Genomic DNA, 18,204 nt, shown 5'->3' with positions numbered 1-18,204 from the left:
ATGTGTACCTGTGTCTGCTCAATGTTCTCTGGCTGCTCCAGCTCTCCCTGGTTCGATGCTGCAGTTTGCTGCTCAGCTCATTGATGATGCTGGGCTTCATACTGGATGCAGGTGGGTAAATCCTCTTCCCCTCTAAAAGTGTCCCGGACTGGCTGCCGCCATCACCGGTCACTTGCCCCTCGCCCCAGAGAGGCTTCATCTCAGGCGTGCGTGGTCGATCAAAGTACGGTGAAGTGGGACGTCCCATGGTCTGCATGTCCCTCACCCTGTACCCATCCTGGCCACGTTCGTCCTCTACCACTCCCTCCTCGACCTCGTCGTCTTCCTGCTCGTCTCGTCGTCGGTGGGAGTGGAAGGATGCAGGAACAGTACTGGTCTGTCTGTGCAGATCCCCAACGCGACCTCCCTCTCTGAACCTGTTAGCTTTTGGGTATGTGGAAGCTACTGCTGTGGCGTTCTGCATCTCAAAAGTCTGTCCGTCCAAGTAGCTCATGTAGGACTCCAGGAAATCTCCTCCCCTCTCTGACTCCCCTGCTCCGCCTCCCCCCAAACGTCCTCCAACTCCCCTCTCCCCTCGGTCCAGCCTGTCACCACGGACACCGGCTCCACTTAGAGAGAGGATGGTGTCCAGGTGGTGGTCACTGCTGCTGCGGCTGTCAAGCTCTTCAATCCCAGAGTCCACCACTGTCTCCTGGGACTCTCCTTTCTTGGTAGCAGGAGGAGTGCGGTGGTGCTCCCCGGTCCTTCGACTGCCTGTGATAGCGGCGGAGGATGTTGTATGTGTTCGCTCCTGGTAGAGCTGAGTGGAGGTGCTTGTTGTGGTGGCAGCAGTGGTGGTTATAGCGGCACAGCTAGCGGTCGTGGCATGGGAGGCAGTGCCCCTAAGTGGAGCAGAGGTGGCAGCAGTGGAGGACGGTGCTGGGTGTCCACGGTAGGACGGGGGAGGTGCAACTGTGTGCAGGGGAGGCGTGGGAGAAGAGCGCCCAGGAGCATGAGTGCTGTTGTAAAGGTGGTGGGGGTGTGACATAGAGAAGGGTCTGTGGTAGGATCCAGGAGGAAGCGGTGGTGAGACTGACGGGGGAGGGGGAGGTCCTGCTGTTGAGGTGGGGCACAGGGTAGAGGGTGAGGAAGGCGGCAGAGGGTTGGGTGATGTTTGGGAGGGTGAGTGAGCAGACTGAGTCAGGTTAGCCACCTCACTGTCATAAGATGTGAGGCTGGAGGCGGTGGAGTCCCCTGCTTGAGGTGAGGGCAGGGGCGTATGAGCAGGAAACCCACTTGCAAATGTTTCTTTTTGGGGGGGTGGAGGTGGTGGCGGTGGGGGAGGAGGGGGAGGAGGGGGTGGTACCTGCTGTCTGCGGGAGGTCAGGCTGTTTGGGAGCATCCCGTGTTTTGCGTATGCTGACATCCCCCCTATTCCCCTGTCGAAGCTGTTAGCAAACTCTAACGGAGGTGGGAGGGGATCGGCGTAGACAAACCCATCGTCCGCATCAACTGAGAGGGCGGGGGGAGGGAGGACCATCAGACCAGTCCCAGTGCTCCCAGTAGTCTTCGCTGTCTGCTGAGAACTGGTATGTGGGGGAGAGGGAGGGGTGAGGGACAAGATATAGGCATCAGATTGACTTTCCATCCTGAGAAAAGATGGCCTCTGTGGCTGCTGAGACTGAGACCCCTGCTGGGCGGAGCTCTCAGCAGCCGCTGCATTGGCGGCAGCCTGCTCTGCCCTCCTCATGTAACCCTCTCTCTCTTTGTCTCTCTCTCTTTCTCTTGACAGCTCCCTGTCCCGTTCCCTTGACCTCTCCCGCTCCCTCTCCTTGTAGGTGGGTTGATACGGCTGAGACTGGTAGTGGTGCGTGTGGACCGTTTTGTCCTCAGAGAACCGAACTCGTAGCCCCTCGCGAGCCCCTCCTCCTTCCCGCTCCCTCTCTCCTCCGCTGCCCTCCTCACCCCACATACTCCCAACTCCTCTGAGGATTCTGGGTGACGGCGGGCGGCCAACGGTGGGTGTAGTGGCAGCCAGAGAAGACGAAGTGACAAGGTAGGAGGTGCTGGAGGACTGAGCGACAGATGACACCGGCTGAGAGGTGACAGCAGATGAAGGATACACCACACTCGACATCTGGCGGCTGAAGTGGTGCTCTGTTCCCCGCCTGTACCTGCTGTCATCTCTCAGAGCACGCTCTCTGGCAGCGAGGGCTAGGCCTAATGGCGATGTGGGGTCAAGAGCCTTGCCTGTTAGTGGGTGAATAAAGGTGGTGGTTGCGGAGGGGGCTGACTGCCGGCCTGCTGCTGTGTACAAGTCAGTAGGCACAGATTTAGGCTGATAATCCAGGGCAGAAGAGGAGTACTCAGGTAGACCAAAGGCCGGAGGCATACTGCGGGTGTGATGGATAAAGGTGTCCCCAGAGAACATGCCCTCATCAATAGACTTGGACGGGCGCAGCCGTGTGGATGTACTTTCAGCCTGTGTGCTAAGCTGTTGCTGTGACACCTGAGTCCTTGCTCCTATTCCATCACTCACTCCTCCAAGACTCACGTCCTCCTCAGCAGACATAAACAAGGAGGCACTCTTTCTGCGGGCTTCGTGAAATCGTTCTCTGTCTCGGCGAGCTGCGCCAACAATGGCAGCCCCAAACTGGCTGGTAAAGTCCAGGTTTTCTTGGGCGCGGATAGAAGGCAAAGATGGAGGCGGCGGAGCTGGAATGGAAGGCGGAGCAGGGGGTTGGGGAGCAGGAGTGGAGGGTGGTGGACCGTGGGGTGTTTTGCTTTCATCCGTCTCCCCTGGTGCTGGAGCATCAGCCTCCACACTGCTGCCCTGGCTGCTGCGTCCACTGCTGCTGGTTGAAGGAGCCTTGACAATAATGGTGGGGATGGGGATGGAACTTTTCTCCACCGAGCCTTTTCCCCCCAGTGTACCTTGGCCCGCACGCAGGTCATCTACCTTGGATTGCTTCACCAGGGGGCCCTTACCTCTCCGGGCTCCGCCTTTAGGACCCCCTGCTCCAGCTGCACTGCGGTCTACTCGCTGGGGGTGACTCTGGGTAGTCTGTTGTTGCTGGGGCATTACAGTGGCAATGCTGGATGGGGGGACAGCGCTGCTGTAGCCTCTCCTAAGACCCCCCGCCTTTGCCCCTCCACCAGCTCCAATGCCAGCTCCAACAGGCTCCCCAGTATAGGCAACCTTCCGCGAAGCAGTCCTGCTTTGAGACGTGTGGGCAGCAGCATTTGAATATGAGGTTGTGTGGTCGACCGCTCCTCCAATGGGGCCGGTGGGGGGAGCACTTGCCCTCTCCCTGCCACTTTGGGTGAAGTGCACTGACTGGGAGAAGGGCTGGTAGTGCGCAGAGGTGGATGTGGACTGGGACACGGAGACAGAGGGCTGCTGAGAAGACTTGGCTCTCCAGCCTAGTGGTGGAGCAGAGGAGAAGGGAGGCTCTGGTGGAGCAGTGGTAGGAGGAGGGGGGATGTCATCTGGGCCAGGCACCGAAAGACTGCGTGCAAACTTCACGTTTGGAGGATGCAGGAACTTCCTCTCCTCCTCAGGCACCCCTGTAGTACAGCATTCAGAAACAGAGAAAAAAAAACACATGGGGATGAAACACGGCTGCGCCCGTTCAAGTAGAGAAGGTACAGATGGAGAAGTGTGAGAATAAGAGGCTGATGAAAGAGAGGAAATGGAGCCAGAAAAAAAGGAAAGCTGAAGGTAACCAATGAGAGTGTCTGTCTAAATCTGCCTGCCCATCTACCTGTCAGCGAGTCGGTCCTCAACTCTTATCTGTTAGTATGTACATTAGTTAGTGTTATTATATTCCACAAACAAGTAGCAAGTGGACAGAATTACAAAGCAGCATTTTTACCGGTTACCAGAGAGCACAAAACTATACTATCAAAGGGAGAGTAAGCAAATCCTTAGTAAGCAACACACCAGAAAATAAGCCATTAGAATAAAATCTGATTATTGGCACTTTTCGATAAAACAAATAGTAGTAGTGTGAGTATAAAACAAACAGACATCTTATTTCTTACAGTACAGGTATAAGACACGTACAATCATCTACAGATAAAGTACAAATTGCGCACATTTTGGCCACAGACGAACATTGTCGGCCACAGACAAACAGTGTTGACCTCTACTGGTCCAGAGGGCAGACAGACAGGCGGACAGAGGGGCAGACGGAAAAAACAGACAGCCTCACCGATGGATTTCTGCCGTCTCATACCGTGCGGTGGGCCGTGACCTGAGGCGTACTGTCCACGGTCGTAGCCGAGGCCCAAGCCTGATGACATCATCCCCATCCCGGACTGGTCCCCGTAATTTTGCTGAAATAGAAAAAAAGAAAAGCAGGTGAAAGAGGGTAAAGCAAGGGTTTTGGTCAGATGTTCTATTTGAGATCCTGTTCAAGATTTGTTAAGCTCTGCAGCCAATGATTAATCGATTCATATTCTCTGTTTAATGTGTCTCCTCTGACACTACAAGCATCAGCAATAAAATAGACAATTTAAGCCCAACAAATATATGTTTGAGTTTAAATATTCCAAACATTTGCATTGAGAAAAACACATTCCTCATTCCCCTTCAGACAATGTAAAGTGATACAATTAGGAAATGTCAAGGATTAAGATCCGATGAGCTGATTCCCAACTGTATTCAAAATAAGCTATTGAACCCCATCCCTCTGTGTGCATCACAGAACTGGAATAATAGATCAAAAAGGCAAATAATTAAAAGTTGTCAAGTTGAAGTTTATTGGTAATTATTCTTGATTACATGCTTATGCGAAAAATACCAGTCGATGCAGGTTAAAACCAGTCAAAAATAAAAGACTTAAAATATGGTCTTTGTTGCATTTGTGCAGAGCAGCTCTTCACTTTGTAAACCATTGAAAGTAAACAAAAAATTAAATACAATTTGTTGCAATAAGCAACAACTTTGAACTCCATGTTTTGCTTTCCCATCTCACACCATTCCAACTCTGACGGAACATCTATCTCGGGCAATTTCGGGTTAGGGTCTTGACCAAGGACACTTCATCATGCAGACTGGAGGAGCCGGGGATCAAACCCCCCACCTTAAGGTAGTGGAGGACCCTGCTCTCCCTCCAGTTTCTATTTTAATTTTTTTCACATCTACCTCCACCTAGGCGGTTATGTTTTCATATCTGTCATCACAGGAACACACACATCGTATCTAAGAGCACATGTAGATTCATATGCAGTGTGTTTCACCATACACACCTCATTGCCATAGAAGCTTCGCCCTCTGTCTCTTTTTGGCCCCTGTCCCCGTGTCCCAGGCGCTTCATTGGTGCTGATTGTCTGCTGGGCTGCTGCAAGAATTTCATCGAGTTTATCTGAGAGAAGAAAAACAAACAGGAGAGAAAAAGACAGAGAGAGAGAAGGACATAGGACAATGAAACAGAAACAGAAACAGCAACATGAAGGAAACTGTGTGGAAAGGGACACTCGATGAAGGTGGATAAGGAAGAGAGAAGACACTCAGGGAAACATCCACTGACAAACATGAGCTGCCTTACTCAAAGCCATCTGATAGACTGTCCTCTTCTTCTCTGTAACTTGGGAGGATTCGAATTCTGAAAGAAGAGAAACAGAGAATGAGCTCAGTAAGGGGCGGAGCGGTGAGCGCCAAGTCATTCTGGACAGACGTACAGTAAATACAACGCCTCAGGCGCCGATGTACCAGAGCGTACCTGATTTTTTTTTCCAAGGGGTAGCAGCTGGAAGGAGGACAAAAGGAGACTTAAGTTTTGGCAAGAGTGAAAGTGCGACAGCATCGTTACACTGAATACTAATCATATTCCCTGGAGCCTGACAAACTGAGTCACCTCACAAGGCTTTTCGATCGTCCATGTAAGAGAACGTAAATCATGCCCGGGCTCTAAAGATAGCTGAAGCGTGCACACTTATGATACAGTAAATATGCTGCACACATACACAGTTACGCTGACTGACACACTCGAAAACACACACACATAAATGAGGAATTAGTCTGAAGCGGGCTCCCACCTCGCTCCACTGTATAATGGTTAAGATCCCGTCGGCGGTGAAGTGTGGACAAAGGAGACAAAGAAAAGACGGAGTTAGTGGTTAAACCAGTGAACAGTAAAAGGACAACTCCATTAGGGAGTAAAGAACTGAAGGTGACCCTTTAGTGTTTGCATCCACTGGTGTGAGTGAGTGAGTGAGTGAGTGAGAGAGTGTGTGTGTGTGTGTGCGTACTGAGCAGGGATACTGTTATCTGCCACATTCATACTGATTATTTGAAGTTTAATGAGCTAAATTGCGGCGAAGTAAACTTTTAATGTCTGATGGTTCAACGAAGGCTGGACGGGTTTCGAGCTTGTATTTATTTCATATAATTAAAAATAAATTAGAGTTTTGTAGAAAGGGTTTGTGAAAACAATGGACTAAAGTGCACTGCACCATCCATTCCATTTGAATGCCCTTGTTATCTTGCAGCATGACTTCTAGGTGAACTGGGACACTGCACCAATCACAGAGGTGAGATAGTTTAATAGGCGTCACAGCTAAATGAATTCTAATGCATTTGAATAAGCATATGGCAGCGGCTGACATGGCTTCGTCACACATTGTGCTCCTCTCACCTTGATCCAGAAGGAGGCACAAGCAAAGTTATAAAAGGCGCTCTGACTGCAAATGAAGCCGCCACATCTCAAGGAACCTCGGTTATTTACTGCACTTTATATTGAGTCAAACAGACACTTTCTAAAAAATATATGCTATCGGCCAATTTTTATCTAAACACAATTTAACAAGCAGTACGAATATGGATTGATTGGATTGTTGGACTAACTTTACATTCAAAAGATCAATTTGTCGGAGCTCTGTTTCTAAATGACCTTAGACCTTGTTTTTGTGTTTTACGACTGCATTTTCTTACGTTACTTATCGGCCGACATATAAACAGATATATCAGCAAAAAGCTAATACATTAACAGTTGTACAACCGTTTATCACTGTTCGGTTGTTTTCATTACACATGAGAGCCAGTTTAAAGGAGACGTAAGATGCTTTTTCATTGTTTTTTTCCCTCTAGTGTGTTATATAGTTTCTTTGTGTATGTAAAAGTTCTGGAAAGTTAAAAAGCCCAAAGTGTGTGGTAAAGGAAGCTCCTCTTCAAACACAGAAGCTCCTGAAGCTCAGTATTCTGGACCACACCTCCGCCCCATTGTGATGTCAGGTGACACAAACACAAAGCCCTACATTTACATAATGCACATCTAAGGGCCGATTCATGCTTCTGTGTCGAAGCTACGCCATAGGTACGCATGTAGCCTCCGCACAGGGTCGAGCGTTGATAGTTGTGCGTAGGTGTGTGTGAGTCACGCTGCTATAACACCGCCGAAATGCTGGAGTTTCTATGCTGTTGTTGAGTGTCTTCCGGGTTCAGGTCCGCTTATTTACAACTTCTCTGGCGTCTGTTTACTGCAGAACAATGGCGAGTGTTACTAAGCGGATCGTGTTGGAGCTGATAGATATTGAAGAGCAATTATCTTTTCTTAGAGAACAACAACGACGAAAAGAAAGAAAAACTGGGATTTTATCAGGAGGGAGACAATACCTCAGTGTTTTAGACAGCGGCTGAAAAGAGGAGCTGGAGCAAATGGACACAATGAGAGAAGTGATGTGCTTTAAAATAATCAACCTAAATATGAGCATAATATGTCTCCTTCAAGCAATAAAATAATTGCGACTTCCTTTTTCTACATTTTGCTGGAAGAGCAAATGGTAAAATATAAGTGATAACATTTGTTCTCTGCATCTGTTTACATGTCTCAAACACGAATGTGGACCTTCTGGACGATGTTTATTACCTTCAGCACCTTTAAGTTTGTATTGGGACACAGATTGGCCTGTGCAGCATCACTGCATACATACTGTGCTAGCAGGGAGATCACAGAGTATGTGGTGAGCACTGGTAGATGTGTTTCAATGTGGAGGTGGGTTCAGGGTTCAGGAAACAGGTACCTGTGTGTCAGACTGAGTGCTCATGCTTTGTGCTGGTCAGGTGAGGGCACACCACAGAGATAAGGCAGGTGAGGGGAGGAGACTGGGGATAGGGGTGAAGCAAAGGGCCGATCTCTGCACTTCAGGATTTACTGTTGTCAGATCCCGACTTACAGCTGCTGCTGTTAACAGGGATGTGCGGTTGTCTAACATTGTTTGTAAGAGAAAAGGCCCGAAACCAGCCCTGCAGATTCATTTTCAGCAGCTCCACATGTCATCGGTGCTCAGACATCATCAACTGCTCACTGGGCATGCTCAGATCCACACAGCAGTGACGGCGAGCATCACAAATGTCTCGAAGATGAGAACCCAATTACCAATAAAACGCTGGCCAACGTTCTGATCTGCAAATGGGGGCGTTGACCCTCACCATGCACTCTCCTCCCACTATTTTGCCTCAAATAGAGATGGCATAAGCATAACCACACATAGTGCTGTTACCATAACGACATACTCAGAACAAAGTTGTTTTTTTCTCTGAAAAATTACTCATCTCAATAATTGTCACGCTGGGTGAGATTTCTTCTGAGCAAAACAAAAATATTTTAAACAGGAGATATAAACAAAAGACGAACATGTTTTAAAACTTAAGACATTAAAACCCCTTTGCAGTGATGATCGTGGCCCCCGGAAACTCCTCTCATTCCCCTGCAGTGTTACCTTGGCAACAAATAGTGTCAGTGTTTGTGTGTCCTGTGTGTGTTGAGCAGAGGTAGGCTGCTCCGTGGACGCTGGGGTGAAAGCTGAGGGTGGGGCCAGGGAGCGGTGGTGGGGTTCAGGGGGGTAAGAGAGGTAAGAGAGGCGGGCAGTGAGAGGGGGGGATCACAGGGTGGATGGCGACACTTTTTCTGGGTGGGGTTACCTGTAGTGGGGGTGCTGGTAGTGACAGTGTGGAACCTCTGAAAGAACAGTGAAATGCATGGAGAGCGTCATCCACGGCGGTGGCCAATCTTCTTCTTTCTTTTCCTTTGGTCACTGAGTAAGAAAACTATCTCCCTCTCTACTTTCTTGTCGTCTAAATTAAGCTTTGCTCCCCCCCCCCCCACGTTCAGCATCCTTAACAACCCCCAACACTCTGGTTTCACACTGTTTCCACAAGTCTTCATCTGCTCAATCTATTTCTACCCACTAACTTATTTTCTCCTCTTCAGCTCTAAAGCACTCCCCTTCTTTTTCTACTCCCTATAAAACTGCTCCTTCATTCTTTGCCATCCACCCTGCCCCTAAAAGACAGTTTATCTATAAACCCGTTTCTTACCCATCTCCTCCAGCTCGGAGGTCATGGATTTGGATCGCAGGGCGATGGCGGGAGTGCTCAGCCTCTTACTCTGCTGGGGAACTGGAGAGGAGCAAACAGGAAAAGCAGTGGTGAGTCAGGCTGCTGAAGACCAAGGCTCAGTCACCAGCATTCACCAACACCACCACCCTTGGGGGCAGTAGATATACTTACTTTTCTTCCTCGAACCTTCCTCCATGTCTGGGTTGCGGGTTACCATGACAACCTTGACCATGAGGCTGTTGCCACCTTGCCGGATCATGTTGACGACCTGCCGGTGTCCAACTTTAACCACATTCTGACCATTGACCTGGGACAGAGATGCAAGGAGGTACAGAAAAAAGGGTGACTGAGTTCATTTACAGAATATTAATCTAACATTTCTGTCAGCAAAATGGCATGTTGTTAAAAAGGGTGTAAGACACAGGTTTAACATTTTATTTAACAAAAACATAACACAATACACAGAATACAGAAATGTGGGTGTACAACTTTATATTAAATGTGCTTCACTTACTTTTTATACAATAGCTTTTACATGCTGGTAGCTGTGTTTCCATCTTTAGCTTTATCCATAGCTGGTTTTTACTAGGTATATGTATTTTTAGTTTTTAGTAAAAAATGTATTGAATAATGTATATTTTTTAAATCACTGTCTTAAACACTGAGGAAAATAATACCAACACTATCTGCAATATTGCTTTGTTTTTATGTGCAATGTTACTATGTTTAGCATCATATTATGTTAAATATCATGTGCAATATACCATAGTACTTACTAATCATATTATCATTACTACTTTCTATTGCCACTTAGTTTACTGTTTCTATTAGGCACTGGTTCTACATTTACTCCATATACACTTTATATTTATTTTATTTTCACTTGTATTATTGACTTAATAATCTGTTTTATTCTATTGTATATTGTACTGTTTCTGTAATCTTGGAGCAAGCTGACACAAGAATTTCCTTCATTCTATCTTGTAAGTTTGATGGCTGCTTACAAACCAAATTTTCTTCAGAATAATAGTACATTTTAAGCTAAATGTCAAAGGCTTCTTTTGTAATTTGCAATGTTTTATAGACCTGGGGAATATATTGAGTGAAATACAGAGAAAAGTGAGGCCATAAGGATTTTTATTTGGATTTGGATCCAGCTGCATTGTCAACATTTCCCACATTTGACATTTGGAAATGTGGTTACTTCCTCGTGTAGAAACCTCCACATGAAACCTCACAGTGCTTTCAATTTCATCCTGATGATGCATCGGTGAATCACGGCCGTACCTCGATCAGGAAATCCCCCATCCTCAGACCAGCTCTCCAGGCCACTCCTCCCTCGTCCACTGACTCCAGGTACTGCAGGGCGGGGAAGGCTGGGGTTGGAGTGAACTCCTCGATAGGAGTCTGAGCTGGAGACACACCATTACAAAATATTGCAGGAGTTGAAGCGTTAACAATGCACATAATAAAACATGTAATATATGATGTAAATCGATGAGCATGACTGCTGGGCAGGATGTTTTATTTCATATTTTCTTACCTTTGGCTCCTCTCAGCACAAAGCCGAAGCCTTCGCTGTCTTTTTTCTGCAGAAGCACCGACTTTTCCTTGATTATGTAGTCACTGGCAGAGAGGAGACAGAGGAGAGACAAACGTAGAGTGTGAAATGACAGAAAAAGATACAAATGAAGGACAGGAGACGAGGAGGACATGTACAGTGCGTCCTTGCATGTCTGTATTCACCTTCATAGGGGATGACTTGAAAGTCGAGTTTTAAAACAAACAGATGCTCACATTTATCTTGCTGGTTTCCTTCCTGTACACTGCACATGTCTGATGTCAGCTCCCTACTTACTGTGTCTCTCTCTGATGAAATCCCCACCAATATGAGGCAGAAAGATAATTATAACTTACTTATTATTATCTAATAAGATTAAGACTAGGAGCTTAATGTGTGCATACATATATCAAATTTTTTAGAATACCTAGACTGTGAATACTTTATCTTTAAATGACGACAAATTGTCTCATCCTGTTTTTTTCTGTCTATGTTTGACAGCAGATTGCTGTAAAGTTATCCTTCCATTTTTTTTCATTTATTCGTTGTTCTAATCTGTTGCACCTGATTTTACATGTCCCACATTTTTCAAGCTATTTTCCTTAAACATGAGGTGGAACTTTGCTGTAAATCACTGGGATATTTCCAAGAAAGACCTCCGCTAATTCTTTACTATTTATAATGCTAATGGAGGAAGTGTTAATTGCTGCAGTTGTTAAGCACTTGCACTGTATTTTTGAGAGAAAAATGATGAACAAAAGAAACTGTAAAAAATAAAGCAGTACGCATTTGTTTTTGTATTTTTTGTAAAAAAAAAATGTAGATAAAATACAGAACATTGAGATGATGCAGTTTGACTTTAGAACATGGAACATTTTTGATTTGGAGACAATAAATACTTCACAGTTGCCAAACGCTAGAAATGCAGCTTCCATTCAAAACCACCATAAAAGTGTAATATACCCCTTCACAGCAGTGGTGACATAAAACAACATTTTGCTTCTGTATGTTGTGTGTTTTCCACAGCGAGGCCAGAGCCAGTTTCTACCAGAACCTCAGTGAGAAATGCTATATACAGCATGATGCCGCTGCTTGTTGCCTCAGCAACAGATCGAACTGGATGCAGGGAAACTTGCTCGGGAAGGTCCACACCAGAGCCAAGCCATGTAATGGTTCACCATTAGTCACTGACAGCAGAGAACAGGCGCTGTGTGCTCAGAGGTGAAACCCATATACTGTATTGTAGTATAATATCTGCTTTGTCCTGTGGCACAAACATCTGGCTTTTGTCTGCAATAGGAATGGATTCAATAGGCATTCACTCCCAGGACAAACTACTCTGCAGTAGACACAGGTTTTTACTGGGCATGACTCAATAAGCGATGAGGGAATCATGTCACCCAGGAGAACACACTCTGGGGAGAAGAGCGCGCCTCAGTTTTCTGTGCGTTCATGGCGTCGAACATGATGCTCAGGGGAAAAAAACAGAAATCCAAATTCCTCAACTGACAATAGGAAAGGAAGTAATTGTCTTTACATGGGTTAAAATAACAGTGTTTACTCGCTTATTTTGGTGTAAAAGAGGGATCGTAGATAAATGATCGAGCTGAAAACTTTCCCTAAACTTTCTTTTTGTTTCTATTCCCAGTTTTTTTCACATGAAAACATTTTGGAATGTGGCATGTGAACCATTCGAAAAATCAGTCTCTGCTTGAGGTCTCTTGTCACGTTTCAGCTGACTCCGACTTGCTGGCAGTTAAAGAGACAATTCCCCTCTAAACTTCTCCAGAAGGTTTTATTTAAGTAATGCTACGAGGCCCCACGGGAAGCGAACATTTCCAAAACTTCATGGAGGAGCAGGGATTAGAGAAAAGTCCCCAAAATGTGCACAATTTATATTAGCTGATTGTTTAAAACCCTTTTTCCCCATTAATCAGCTCACACCCTCTGTGATCCCTGTGACCTTTTGGAGGGGCCAGATCCTTAAGTTGCACATTTAACATGTGCCAGTTCTGTGGGCAAGATAATAATCTTCAATAAGATATGAGAGCTACATGTTGGATCGATTTGCCTAATGTCACACTCTCCCTACTACTTCTCCAAACGTCTGTCTGTTTTTCTGTCTGTGTGTGTAACACATATCTCGTGAACTGTTCCTCTTAACAGCTTCACACTTGGCATGTGTATTCTTAGTGGTCATAGGAAGTGCAGTGCTGAATTTGGTGTTATTTGGACACAGTGATATATTCACTATTTTATAAACAAGCAACAAGTGCTCTGCAGCAGTCAGTGGACCGAGTTGAATCTTCTTCATCTTCCTCAGATAAACTACATCAGCAACTGGAAGCCTGCGGCCAATAATATCTGTCTCACTAGATAATCTGATCATTTTTACTTCACCATATCAGACAGGGTATCACAGGTGCTGATCTTTGTCATGGAAGCAAAACTCACAGAATCACTTCCTGTTTAGCAAGTTGTCTTCAAAGTAAAAGTACAATGTTCGTTTTGCTGCTTTATATCTTTATATAAATTGCAGAGCTTTAATTTGAAAAGATGTAAACTTGGGTCTGAAGATCGTGTGAATTGACCAGACCTCTGACATTGCCAATATTTTTTAGTTTTCCAACCTCACTCTGCACCATTGACTGTTTATAAAAAGCTCTGCACACAATGTCCAGCAAACAATAACAAGTGAGGAGGACTCACTAATGACAAGGAATAATTCTGAAGGGGCTCCACAGAATCACCACAGGCCGAGAGAACAGCCCATTGCAACAAGGCAGAATTAGAAAGGGCACTTTACTGTATTAAATACGGGTATATATACGTATATAAAAACATATACATGACATGCCCAGTAGGTCCGCTCAGTAATACATAATTCTACTAACATATGTGAGGTCGAACACGTCACAGACGTCAGGCCAAGTTCATTTTATTCACTTGAGTCTAGTAGAGGAACAGCACCTCGCAGGTATCAGAGTCTAGTTATGAATGGAAAGGCCGTCAGTCCGTCAGTCAGTAAGTCAGTCAGTCAGTCAGTGGGCGAGTCACATGTATATAAACCTTGTCAGTTGCGACATTCTGTAAATACATGCTGATAATCCCATCGTGCACCAAACTCGTCCCAGCCCACACCATCTGTTCCTCCTTCTCTCTCTCTCTCTTCACTGGCTCTCCTTCTTTTTCAGATTTCTATCCTCGTGGCCCCATCTCCTCCCCCTCTCCTCTGCTGTTCTCCAAACTTCTAATCATTCACTCGTTTTTGATCTAATCACATTTCCCCCCTCCGTCATGATCTCTTCCATTCAGTCTTCTGAGTGCATCCCGCTCTCCACGGGCTGTGATGGCCCCTCAGTCTCTGCCAAGCCTCTATCTCTTTCTTATTCTTATTGTGTCCATTTCTGGTGCCCAGCTCACATCTCAAATGCACTGAAGTGCCAAGTGAATAAATGAACATACAGGACACTGTGCATGGAAACACATTCACACAAGGAGCGAGTGGTGGAATATAGATTACTGTTTTATGTCTCTGAGCCTCTCCTCTGATTGGCTCAGTGTTTTCTGAGCCTGGCCCATCACAGGTAAAACGGACTGTAGCCCTCAGCTGCAGCTTGGTAAAACTCATGTATGCAAACAGCAATAGTCAGTCAGAGCTGAAATGCTCTGATATTCAATGTATAGCCACTGGTATCTAATATTGCGATCAGTCAGAAGGCTGTGAAAAGCTGTGCATTTTATATGTTGGCTTCCTGACATCCAACCATTCGGCAGCGTTTCCACAACATTTCTCTGTCTTGTAACTTGCTATCTCAGTGATCTAATGACCTCATGTTGGGTTGTTGATGAAGCTACTATATAAAAAAAACTAGAGGAGCAATAATAGAGCTTGTATGTCCACCACATTTAAATTCACTAGATGCAGATTTTTATTTGGATCTGCAGCAAATTGCAAACTCTCGTGAATATCATTCCCCTAAACACCGATTTTTTTTAATCAAGATCCCACGAATTGTTCTCTGTGAAATCAACAGAAATACAAATACAATATATAAGTGAGGGGGGGGGGGGAATTCCTGGATCCACCCCCTGATTTGGATCAGCACCAAAATATAACAGATTCTATACTGAGCTATACAGCATCCTTCTACCAAGTTTCGTAATAATCTCTCAGGTAGTTTTTGCGTAATCCTTCTTAAAGACAAACACAGATTTAAAAAAACATTACAGTAGAGAGGTTGGATGTTGGATGGTGGATAAACAGTGCTGGGGGTGTAGATGAGGGTGGTGACTGTATAATTGCTGCCTGTTTACAGCAGTATGAATATGAGCTGTGTGCAGGGTCAAATAACACGAAAACACTGCAGACAGACTAAAGCACTGAAAAGACCTAGAACCACAGGAGTCAATATCAAAAATGAATTGTAGGAAATAAAACGCATGTATGTCAAAAAGCAATGACATTGTTCTATGAAAACATTTCAGATTTTTACAAATGCCAGGAGAGGATAACGATCCCAAGTACAGGATGTGTTGTGGCTCTTTCCTAACGTGTGGTGCATGAAAGCTAAATTACTCAAGGACAATTTTTTCTGATGGTCGTGTGTTGTAGCTACTAGAATCAAGTATCAACAGACTGGATAAGTATTGAGGTAACTTGCCCCTCAAAGCTTTTGCAAAAGACCTGCTTTATAATCAGACAAAACATGGAAATCTCACCTTTTCTTATTACAACAGGGGGCTTTGAAACTACAGCTACTTTGCCTAAACCCTCCACTGACATATTGAGATCAGTTAAATCAGATACTGGTTAAATGCAGGCGCACACATCAAATTCCCCCTGCAGGCCTGCACTGTCCCTGCAGGCAACACAAGCAACAGGTCACTGGAACTCATTCATTTACTGAACTGAACATCCATGAAAATGCAGCGTCAAGCAGCAGTTCGGGACACGCAGCACCAATAACCAATCAGATCTTTGCACTTTTTCTACTGACAGGGTTTATCGTCATTCAGCACAAGCTGTGGCAAGTTTCTGCGTTTCATACAACTTTACACATGATGATGGGACTTAAAAATGACCCTTGAACTATTGCATTCATCCCCGGGGGTAATAATTAGCTCTGATGTAATGTACTTGATTTTTGTAGTATTTTAAACGAATGGCTCATTGTATCTGCCCGTTACTGCCAGAAAGGTGAGAGCAAAGCAGCAGAAAATAGCATAATTTGCAATATTAAGATTGCAGGAACAATGCGGAGATGCACCCTGAACCATTTGACAACCAACAACTAAAGAAACAGAACAAAGAGACAAGCATCAAGTCTTTTGCAATGTGAACAAGTGCTAAATTGTAAATGGTCTGTATTTTCTGCTTTTCCAGTCTTGATGACCACTCACAGCTCTTTACAGTACAGTTACATCTATATGCACCACTTCGTCACACATGGCAGCACAGCAGTCAGGGGCAATTTTGGGGGTTCAGTATCTTGCTCAAGGACACTTCGGTACGCAGAATGGGGGAGACTGGGATTGAACTGAACCTCTGGTCAGTGGACGGCCCGTTCTACCTCCTGAGCCACAGCCAGCCCAGTCTCTAAGAGTTAGTCACTGGAATATGTGTCAGAGCTGTCGTATGTGTATTCTGCTGCACATCCCATTTTTCATTCAGGGTCTGTTTACATGTGCTTTAGTGAGCGGCTGCATCCCATTAACACGACACCAACGACTAACTCAGGCTCTGCCGCCTTCAAGGATGTCATTGACATTAAGTGATACGCGCTGTGTTCCAGTTCAGAGGCTCGATCCTTTTAAGTCCAAGTTTCTACACAGAGTACATGGCTACAGGCGCCAAAAGGCCTGTCCCAGCTCCTCCACACGCAGCTGAGAAGAGAAGCTGCCTCCTCTTGATCCCAACCAGCGCATCACCCAAATCCGATGTGAGGGGGTTAGTTGTGTATTAGAGTGTTCATGAAATCGTCTTAAACATGTTAAATCAAAGAATATCACGTGACACGGTCATGAGCAGGTATTTGTATTCAGATGGGGGTAAACATACTGCATTAACTTGACTAAAGCCATTTTCAGACGTGAACTCCGGAGGATGTCTTCACAATTCAGTCCACACCGTCTCCAGAGTTTGCCTTTCACACATGGACGATGCAGCAGGAGATTCTCCACTCATGTTCACAACAACACAGAAATCTCTGGGGCGTTCAGGTGAGGAGGGGTGCAGCATGCATGTATAACGTACAAATTCCGCTGCAGAGATCATATGTTTTTGATCAACACTGGCTTTGGCCCTTATCGCCAAAAGCTCTCAACATCTTCATCCTGTCCAGAGCCTCTTACTCGGATATTTGTGTTCTCAGATACAAGATACAAGTCTGGAGATTAGTCCAGTGCATGTCTGGGAGCAGTTTATAGGAATTTAGTGGAGGGTGAATCATGGAAGTTAGACATAAACACATATTATCATGTGCAGTAGGATAAGACTGTTCCATAAATGCAACTGTGGTTATTATTACACTTAATCTAGTTTATAACTTTATAACCAAGTTTGAGGGCAATTTCCTGTGACAAACAAGTATTATTTAAGAGTAAGCAACTGTATACACCATTAGTGTTTGTCTCAACCATCAGAGGAAGAGCAGGTACGGGTCCACTTATGTGGACTGCATCCTTTAGGGGAGCCTCTGAACTGGAACCCAGTGATAACGTTGCTTCCTCAGTTTCCGCAGCACAGTGTTGTCATCACTATCTCAGATAGAAACGACTGAGCTGGACGATCCAGCACAACGTACAGTGTGTCTCACACTACACAGGTAAGAGGCCACAGCACTGACCAGGCTTGGTCAGGCGGGCTCACATCGACATGTCAGAAAGAATCTGTAACTTGTCATGCACGCTGCATCTTTAAAGCTCCCTCACCATGCACTGTTTCCATTCTGTCGACAGTCTATGTCACTCACACACACACAGGTAAACATACAGAGACAGGGCACACATCACGTAGGACACAAGAACACATGCAAACAGCAGAGGAGGAGGAGAAATGCTACTATAGTACCTTTGTTTTGATTGACGATAGAAAACACACCATCCACACACACACACGCACACAGACACATAGGCATGCATGCACATAAACATGTAATCAATCTGCACAAAAAAACAAGCATCACTTCTGCTGCTGCAGCATTGCCGGTGGATATTTGTTCAGAGAGCGACTCAAAGCAGAAAGAAAGAAGATGCCACGCACACATGTTCCTACAGTTAAACACAGAACAGCTGCACTGCTCATACACTGTGCAGCAGC

The 18,204-nt window shown here is 45.5% G+C and overlaps 1 protein-coding gene across 5 annotated transcripts in view; it reads right to left on the bottom strand.

Annotated features, from left to right (window-relative positions):
• The window catches only part of shank1 (SH3 and multiple ankyrin repeat domains 1), an 86,630-nt gene that overhangs the window by 5,408 nt on the left and 63,018 nt on the right, over positions 1 to 18,204 (bottom strand). For 3 of the 5 annotated variants that reach the window (XM_034594190.1, XM_034594193.1, XM_034594194.1), the window contains exons 16-25: positions 10,866 to 10,948; positions 10,610 to 10,734; positions 9,494 to 9,629; positions 9,302 to 9,382; positions 6,022 to 6,030; positions 5,706 to 5,732; positions 5,532 to 5,588; positions 5,233 to 5,348; positions 4,194 to 4,317; positions 9 to 3,546 (exon numbers count right to left, since the gene is read on the bottom strand). In XM_034594190.1, coding sequence (XP_034450081.1) covers positions 9 to 3,546; positions 4,194 to 4,317; positions 5,233 to 5,348; positions 5,532 to 5,588; positions 5,706 to 5,732; positions 6,022 to 6,030; positions 9,302 to 9,382; positions 9,494 to 9,629; positions 10,610 to 10,734; positions 10,866 to 10,948 — 4,296 coding nt within the window. The remainder of the gene's footprint in view (positions 1 to 8; positions 3,547 to 4,193; positions 4,318 to 5,232; positions 5,349 to 5,531; positions 5,589 to 5,705; positions 5,733 to 6,021; positions 6,031 to 9,301; positions 9,383 to 9,493; positions 9,630 to 10,609; positions 10,735 to 10,865; positions 10,949 to 18,204) is intronic. The other 2 variants (XM_034594196.1, XM_034594195.1) reach the window with 2 other exon arrangements.

Source organism: Hippoglossus hippoglossus, chromosome 8, assembly GCF_009819705.1.
Source record: "Hippoglossus hippoglossus isolate fHipHip1 chromosome 8, fHipHip1.pri, whole genome shotgun sequence".
Lineage (NCBI taxonomy): Eukaryota > Metazoa > Chordata > Actinopteri > Pleuronectiformes > Pleuronectidae > Hippoglossus > Hippoglossus hippoglossus.
Note: the sequence above shows the minus strand (reverse complement) of the source record. Positions and strands in the feature narration are given on the sequence as shown.